The sequence below is a fragment of the Pleurodeles waltl genome, chromosome 4_2 (assembly GCF_031143425.1).
Source record: "Pleurodeles waltl isolate 20211129_DDA chromosome 4_2, aPleWal1.hap1.20221129, whole genome shotgun sequence".
Classification (NCBI taxonomy): domain Eukaryota; kingdom Metazoa; phylum Chordata; class Amphibia; order Caudata; family Salamandridae; genus Pleurodeles; species Pleurodeles waltl.
This window is the reverse complement of record NC_090443.1, coordinates 1030294802-1030303895: the sequence shown is the minus strand read 5'-3', so window position 1 is coordinate 1030303895 and position 9094 is coordinate 1030294802. Positions and strand designations below refer to the sequence as shown.

Sequence of the window (9094 nt, the reverse complement as noted above, 5' to 3'; positions counted from 1 at the left end):
GGACTGCAAAATCCTCACCTCCGTGCCCTTAAAAGAATTGATACTTTCCTTCACGTTAGCTAAGAAATTTTTAATTTAAGACTTAACTGATCAGAAACTATATGTCTTTGAAAAACAATACAAGGTTTTGGGATCGAGACCGAAGACATCCAGCTGTCTAAATCAGATCAGACACTGTTCGCAGACACTCCACAACCAGCTTCATCAACTGGGTAAAAGCACCACAGGGCTAGCCAGCAGACTGGATTGGCATGAACATGAGTTTGAACACCTGATCCTTCCTCTGGAACTGCAGAAGTCATCTCTGCTCTCTGTATAACATTACAAGTGCCCATCAAGCACTCTTCCAATTCAATAGCAGAATATCAAAAGATCTTTCTGGCTTCCCAAGCAAAACTATTGCATGGGAAGCCAGAAAAATGGAGGAATGTTACTTATCTTGTAAGTATCTGTTCCAATCTGCATACACCTGCCATCTGGTGTTGGGTTGGGATGTTTGCAACTGGATTTTGCTCCAATATCTGAGTTACTGTTCCCCTACTCTTCCCTTTATCCAGTGTTACCCATGTGAATTTCTAATAGAGTATGTAGCTGTTTTACAATTGTCCACTATGGCAAAGGGGAGAGAAAATGGTGCTTAAACCTCTTAGCAAGCAAAGGAGCTCCACAATGTGTGTGCGCATGATGAAACGTTTGGCAGGGTGAAAGGAGTACAAAGCAATAACTGCTCTTTAACTGACAAAGCCCACCAATTTGGAAGACATTTCATTACAGTGCAGTCCGAACCCCACCCCCGTTTGCCAGGGGGGGCTGGATTTTCTCAAGCATCTGATTAACGTGTGGGCCAAAGAGGTGCTCCCTATTGAGGGGCAGGCTGCTGAGATCTGTTTAACTTCCAGCTTGAAGGTAGATATTTAGCAGCAATTATGATTGACACTGAAAAAATCTGGTAGTGCTCTATCAACCAGAGTTCAATCCTCTTAAGCCAGTCCTTCATACGACTGAAGTGCAAAGATGGGATGATCACTACAACGGAGCCTCATCGTTGCACTGGTACATGTGTAGCGCACCCACCATCTCTCTCCTACTGGCCACAGTAAAAGCATCAAACCCTCACCACCCCATCTACACAATCTGAAAATCATTTTAAATTACACCTTTTGATTCAAAACCAATACACTATCTCTCAATTAACAAGGTAAACATTTTCCATGTGTTTTATTTATAAAAACAACCTATCTCCAAAGAAAAAAAAAAACAAGAAAATGCCAGTCGCTTAACGTCCAGCAAATGCGACTCAGTGAATCATAAAAACATCTAAGTCCAAGGCCGCTTGGTGCACGGATGCTGCCTGTTGGCAGACTGAAAATGGGAGAAAGGTTTATTAGACACTTGAGTCAAAGAGGAAAGGGTGCCTATGAATAACCTGAATATGTATGTGGGTACAGCAGTAATTCTAGCAGACAGCAGGGTAACCTCATAGGGCTGTTATGGGGGCACTGTGTGCCTAGCAGATGAGAAATGCAAAACAGCACTTACAGCAAGTGCCCTCCATGGCAAGACCGTGGTTCAGTTCTAAGATGTCAACTCCCTCCTCTCCCACTAAAGAGGTAGGACAAGATGCAAGATGTCCAGGACCAAAAACTCCTTTCAGATTTCCTCAATTGGTAGCCCTTGGCCAACAAAAAGGAACACAAGGCTGCTATCACCCAACAGTGTGCACGTCTCAATTCACCCACCAACACCTTTCTGACTGCTGTAACTCCTTCAGGAGCGCAATATGCAAAGGATCACGGAGGGTGGGAGAGAAGCAATCAGTTGGCAAGAGAAAACCTCTGTTCAAACAGAGGCAACAAAACAGCAGGACCTATGGCAAGGTGGGTGGAGGCAAGAAGGTGAAGGATATTCTGCCCTGGACAGCGGTTTATAATTATATGCATTTAGAAAAATATGTTTATTTGGGCCAAAGTACAAACCTTTTTGTAATGAATGGTGCACGAAAGGTGCAACATTTGTCTAGAAGACCTCCATGCCACTACTGAAAAGAGAAAGCAGATAAAAAAGCTCAGAGGCAGATAGAAGGCCTTTACTTTGGCACCAAGTCCCACAACATGTGGGCAGAATAAGTCCATCTGTGGGAAGAGATTGGTGTAAACAGGCACAATATAGATGGGTAGAGGGGGAAGGGTGTACGTGAGGTGTTCACTGTGCAAGATCAGGCTTTGCTGTCCTGTCTGGGTCACTGAATCATTGTGACGGCTACTCAAGGGGCGTAGGATAGCGGGTGCCCTATTCTGACTGAATAGGTAGATCTACAAATGTTTACTTTTGATTTACTGTTGGGAAGAAGATAGAAAAAAAAAAAAGGAGGGGGCAAGAGTAGTAGGTCTTCATATTTTTGGGGGTGACCCTTCTACCTTTAAAAAGATATCATATATAAGAAAGTGAGAGAAGGGTGTGCAAGAGTGAGCTTTACAGTATTCTAGAAAGATGGCTCTGAAAGAGGTGGTTTGGCAGGACAGTGAAGACGGTGCAGTCTCGGCTGCCCTCTGTGCTTGCTTCTTGGCCGACCCTTCTTCTCATTTCTTCGGCTTGGAGTTGCGGGGTGGGGTGATGGGGCGGCCCCCTGGGTTCAGGCCACTGAACTGCCCATACTTTCCTTTGTTCTTATCAGCAGGTTTCAGAATCTAAGGGAAGAAGCAACAGGTTTTAAGGCATCATAAAGACAACCAGTGAAGGGTGGCAAGAGAGGGTACAAGTGCCGTGCCCAACTTTGCAAGCCCAGGCTTATGAATTCATTCAGCAGGTTTGTCATGGAGAGGTGGGGACACAAGCACTATCTGGAGACAGGCATGGGAGAGGAGTTCTAGCAAAAACAAACAGCTATGAGTCGAGGAATGAGAGTAATATTGAAACAGTTAAAAGAAATGTGCCATGCTTCACCTGAAAAGAGCACATGAGGGTCTCATCCACACTCATCATGGCCCCAGCATTGTCAAACTCCCCGCAGTAGTTTGGTGCAGAGAAGAGAGTAACCAGCTGCCGCTTAGCAAAGAACTCGTAGCCGTCTTCCACCACCTGAAAAGGAGAAGTTCAGTAAGTCCAAACCTGCAGCAACGCCTCAATCAAAGCAACACATCAACGGCCGAAAGCTGCAACTGGACACTCCTGTCACTTTCCACAAACACTGACTTCCAAGAACTCTTGCACAACCCAAGCCTTTCAGCATTCTTCAGGTTTGTGTCTTCTCAATAACCCATCCATCCCTTAACTCTACTCCCAAAGTGTTTTCAGCTCACTATAGGCACCTCACCTTGTTCTATCATTCCAAATACTGAGCAACCTGCCAGCACCAGATGAGGCAGCACCACGTACTACTGCTATGGATCTCTGTCTACTAATGTTTCCTGACTGAAGCTTGCGTTAGATTAGGGCAAGGAAGATTAAATGCTTACAAGCCTCTGCTCATCCAAAACAACTTGTGTGTGAGAACAACACTCTTGGAAAACTACCTTCCATCAATGCAATAACCCACTTCAAGATGTTGTACCATTCAAGACTTCCTGTTAGTTTTATTTGATTGGACTGAATGGATTGAACTTGGCTCAGGGCTGTGAGGAGAGGGAACAAGCAACATTTCAGCAAGACGATGTGAACTCCAAAAGGAAATAAACTAACTTGCAGGAGATGTGTATAGTAAATCATTTGCATATCAGTTTCTGTATTCAACGGACTACAATCTCACAATGCCTAGCTCAAGAGGCAGCCTATGAGAAGGGCTTGTTAGAGATCGAGGGGTAAAAGTCAAAACTCATCCATGCAGCCTGCAGGTCCCTTATTCAGTGTTCGATTTTTTCTTTATTTTTTGCTAGCTTGGCGGAAGTATACGGTTTTTGGTTTTAAACACTCAAAAGCACCTCAGTGGAGGTGTTAAAAACCCTTTGGTGATTGTGGGAAAGGAGACCCACGCAGTGGAGTGGGGCAATTTAACAGCCTAATCTTGGGGGTTCTGGCTTACACAGCGCACCAATCTCCAAGAGGTAAGGGGGGAAAGAAAGGCTAAAAAGAAGTAGAACTTTCAGGCTCCAACCACTAGACAGTGGAATATGCATGGCCTGTGAATCTGGAAGGGTCATACTCCAAAAACGTGATACTTAACTTTGGGAATGCTTTTCTTGTGGCTACTCCGATCACAGGTTTCTCACTTTTTGCAATCTTTCATTTCCCAGATTGGATACGGAAAACGTTTTGCAAGTGCTCGCACAAAGGCATGGAGCACTACTATACACGGAGGCACCCTTTGAATCTATGCTGTGAGTACGGAAGGAATGGACAGATGCCTATTTAGCATCTTAGCACATGTCCACACTGAAAACCCTCTACCGAGGGCAATGGTCGCAGAATTGAGGCTTTCAGGAGGCTCCTTTGTCCTTTCTATTCAGCTGCACTGTGCTCTGATCCATCTACCTAGGTGAGGTCTCTACACTGGTGAACCAGACAGTCGATTGGTCACCCACTGCTCTTTAACCTGGTCAATGTGAAATCCCACATGGGATCCAGCACCCGTAGCCTCAGACTGATGTGGCGGTGAGACGCAGAGGGAGTGCAATGGCACGCCTCACATGAAAAGGCAAAGCTGCCTTGGAAGAGATTACGGTAGAGCCATAAGTACCAATCTGTCAGGGAACAATGTGGAATGGCAACTGACGAGAAAGCAGTAATGCCAATGACAAACGTTCTCACTGATCTACAGTCTCAAGGTGCAGCCGTGCACAGGCTCGAAGGGCGCACCAAAAGGTTAGGGGTCGAATTAAAGTTGCGCTGTGGCACTGAGCAGGGGAACATCTGAAAGCCATTTTAAGAAAATCACAACGCAGGGATGGCTGATCCAGTAAGTGTAGGCCAAAAGGCCCAAAGAATAGCACAATACCAACTCCACCACATCAGAGCTCTTCCGCTCAGTAAGGGTCAGCTCGCTTTTCCTCACACAGTGCAAAACTTCACTTTATGACAGGACCGCCTGCAGCTAGGACGAAGCAGCACCTCCAGTGGAAGATCAAAGCCACTTTGTTCTGCTCAGTCTACACCCATGAAGGTGCATCCTGCACCCCTCTTTCAGGCAACAACTTCGTTCCTTTGGCAAACTGTCTTAACTTCTGTCTGGGATGGTGGGATACTCGGAGGTCTGGCGATAAACCTGTGGGACACTTTATGGAATGGGCAAAGAGGGGAGGGTGTATTTGAATGGAACAATCTGAATGACTCACTTGCCCCAAAGTAATGCACAGAAGGCATGCAAAAATCCAATTCTGCCCCATACGTGGGCATACGACCCTCTGAGGGAGAACTAAAGTGCCTTCATGGTGAGAGCTACAAAAAGGTTGGACAGGCAGGGAGGGCTGCCCGTCTGTAAACAAGACCTCACGCATGGCCTGGGAATTTCCAGTACTGATGGTGGAACTGGCCAACCAGGGACAAACGATTTAGGGAGTTGGGTGTAGTCTGGCTATCCTTTAAGAGCTCCAGTGTCAAGCCCCATTTGCTCCAAAGAGTCCTGACCTGTCAAAAGGCACATCAATGATCATCAATGTCTTAGGAGAACCTGGTAGCATGCATTCAGGCAAATCTTCTGATGACACCAGTGCTCATGGTACAACTGAAGGTCCTTGGGGTCCACACAAGTTCCAAGGATGTATTTGGCCACTACAGGTGTTTATGTAGTCAGATCAAATGTAGCCCTAAAGTCTTTTGGGGGAAAGATATTGCTTACCATGTCTCAATAAAGTAGCACCAAATTGGTGTACACACAAAAAAAAAAAAAGACTTGCTTTGAACTTTAACCTTCAAGGATTTTCTGTATGATGGAGCATTAGGGTTTTACCGTGCTTGCCGCACCCGAAACTATGAGATTCTTCAGTGTTGGACAGCGAGTCAGGATGGGGACGTTCCAAGGAGCAGACGTGTGGCACTGGGCCACTCATAGGTGGCCCAGAACAACGCTTTGACCAGATAATCCTAATGGCCTTAGCTGGACCCTCGTTCAATGGTAGAAAGGTCTCAGAAGTTGATGGCCAGGCCACAAAACCTCAGCACAAGCTTAGTCCTAGTCTCCGCCATAGGCGACTACGGCCCTGTGAAGAGCCACTATAAAGGTCTTCGGCTCCTCTATGGATGAAAAGCAGGCCAACGGATAATTGATACGGATGGTGACCTCGCCCTCCAGAACGCCAGTAGCTTATGCACTTCCTCTGAAACTGAACTGCTGTGCCGGAAGTTGTCCACCTCTTAATCTTCACCTTCATTGTGGGAGACGCATTTGTGCCCCTGCGTGGCATCAGTCAGACCCAAAATGGTTTCAAGCCTCTGATAATACTGTGTCAATGCAAGGAAACAGGAGGATACCCACCCAAAGCTACAGGATACGCTTTGGAAACTGGCATGTCATAGGTCAAACTCTGGCTGAAACGGACTCTGGATCAGTCATCAGAAATGAAGGCACCTCTGGAGTGGAGAAATGTGTCAGGTACCTCTGGAGCAGAGGCCAGCACTGGGCACCAGGTCATGTGGCAGAGATGTAGACATCTCTGGTAGCAGTTTGAGGGTCAGGTTGAGTAGGGACAGTAGGCACTGGGGGGTCTTGCTAGCTGAAGACAGGCCCAAGAGGACCAGAATGCAAGTCAGAGGGACCTGGAAAAATTTGCAATCATTGAAGCATTGTCCCTTAAAGGCCCAAACATCCCGCGGGATAGACTATGACCCAGGAAATTCAGGCCCCATCAGCTTCCATTTTGCCTTCTGGCCTGAAGACACAGTTGCCAAAGCCCACAGCTGGCGCAAGTGATCGCAGTCATGGCAAACACCGAGGTGCTGCTTCCACCTCAGGCAGGTTCAACTAAGACACTTGCTCCTTTATCACTGTTGCAGGTTTTTTGTCATTACTTTCTCCCTTTGTTGCGTTTCTCTTCCTACTTCTTGCCCTTTGTGTTTCTCCCTTTTTCTCTGGGTCAGTCTGATGTGGAAAGAAGTGCTGCCCCCCCCCCCGCACCCCTCCCCCCCAAAAAAGCGCTGTGGCCCCCTGCAACTACTGGCCCATATTAAGCACTGCATGTATCTTGTTCAAGTAGAACCCAGAACTTTTAGAAACTAGAAGCTAAGGAGACACATTTGTGCCCAAGGGGATCACTAAATGATGGCATCACAAGTGCAAACATGTTCGGGAGTAGTCCCTGCTCCCTACCTGGTGCGCTCTGCAGACACCTGCACCGCCCCCGGTCCTGCTCCCTACCTGGTGCGCTCTGCAGACACCTGCACCGCCCCCGGTCCTGCTCCCTACCTGGTGCGCTCTGCAGACACCTGCACCGCCCCCGGTCCTGCTCCCTACCTGGTGTGCTCTGCAGACACCTGCACCGCCCCCGGTCCTGCTCCCTAGCTGGTGCGCTCTGCAGACACCTGCACCGCCCCTGCTCCTGCTCCCTACCTGGTGCGCTCTGCAGATTAGATCCAGATCATGCTTGTGCAGGAACTTGGCCACCACTTCCGATCCGAAGGTGAAGGAGACGCCGCGGTCATTCTCGCCCCAACCCTGCACATCCTTGTCAGGGTCCGACCACAGCAGGTCACAGAGGAGGCCCTGGTCTGGCACATCTGTGGGCCGCATGATCCTCCGGATCTGCTCCATGGACTGCAGATCTGGAGACAAACCTGCCGGGTTCAAGGGGACACGTAAGCACATAACATACAGAAAATACACAAGGCAAGGCATTTAAATAAGTACAGGCCCGAGTCCACCACAGGTGTGCAGACTAAAAGCCGACTAAACCCCAAGCACCAGAGGCACTTACTGCTGAGCCACTGCTCACTCAATGAGATGCTTCTTCCAAATCTGCAGTGCTTTCAGAAGCACAGAAAGCAATACTAACCCACGAAGGTGGCTGCAAAGCTCAGCCAGAGGACACGATTGTCAGAACGCTTTGCAAGTATCCAGACTACACCTAATGATTTGACACTTGTCGGGGGTCCCTCAAGTAAGGTCTGAAGTCCTGTATAAAGCTACCACAGTCAGAATGTGATTAAGGCAGCAAGCTATTTGCATTAGACGGTCCAACTGAAACGCTCATGTGACAGAAGCAGAAATAGCACAGAAGGATGCAGGATCTAATCCCAAACAAATTCCACAACCAAAAGTAATTATAATCCTAGCTGCGTTGTACACACACATTCGCAGCCTGTCCCCTCTGAAACTGGGAGATTTAGCGAAGCCTAAGTTTAATTATCCGGCACGGGAGACTTTACTTTTGTCGACAATGGCTTTTTAGGTGAGTTTCCATTAGCTCTGGGAATTGTCCTGGCCATCACCATGTCAGGAGGTTTAGTGAATCTCTCCCTTCTGTCACCCCCAATAAGCCAATCAGAGTTTCTATCAGCAGTTGCCACGTGGCTGTCAGCCACCCCAAACATAAGTGGCCTCAGGGTAGCAGGTGATAATCCCATCACTGCGTTACACAAGCCAAACCATAAGCATGTGCACATCCACACAATCCAAGAATCGCCTTGTAAAATTAACAACAGTTTTAGATTCAAAGCTAAACTCCTCCAGTGAAGGTCAGCATGCCTCAGGGGGTTTCTTCTCTCCAGGAAGTGGGTAGCAGATACAGCCAGTCATCAAGTGACAAACGTGGCTAACTCATCCACAATAGCACTCAAAAGGCGCGAGTTGGAGAGTTCGGTGTCGAACCCTCACCTGGTGCCAAGACAGAAGGCCCTACGAAAGACGTAGCTTATCAGGACAAAAGCTCGAGTGCTCAGTCCCACACTTGGAACAGTCTGGGATTTTTAAGATTTGGGACTGCGTGTCCAGTCTGGACTCCTCATAACTCTAGGCAGGAGAGGTAGTGGTGGGAAAGCCTACAGACCAGTAAACCACGGCAGGCAGTTTCCCAATTACATTTGTGTAGGAAACTCCAGATTGCAGGATGCATGTCTAAGAACCATGCAATGATCAACTGACTGAGATGCCTTGTGCCATTTGGGCACAGAGATGCCTCTTGTGGTCTGCCAGACGCATGCTCAGTTGGTCTCCTCTGGTGTTCACAGA

At 47.7% G+C, this 9094-nt stretch overlaps 1 protein-coding gene across 1 annotated transcript in view; it reads right to left on the bottom strand.

The window, feature by feature from the left end:
• Positions 1-1190: 1190 nt before the first annotated feature.
• PPP1CA (protein phosphatase 1 catalytic subunit alpha) overlaps positions 1191-9094 on the bottom strand; it is an 86984-nt gene continuing 79080 nt past the window's right edge. Inside the window, exons 5-7 of the mRNA XM_069232930.1 lie at positions 7478-7701; positions 2944-3078; positions 1191-2687 (exon numbers count right to left, since the gene is read on the bottom strand). Of these exons, the coding sequence (XP_069089031.1) occupies positions 2580-2687; positions 2944-3078; positions 7478-7701 (467 nt within the window). The 3' untranslated portion in view covers positions 1191-2579. The remainder of the gene's footprint in view (positions 2688-2943; positions 3079-7477; positions 7702-9094) is intronic.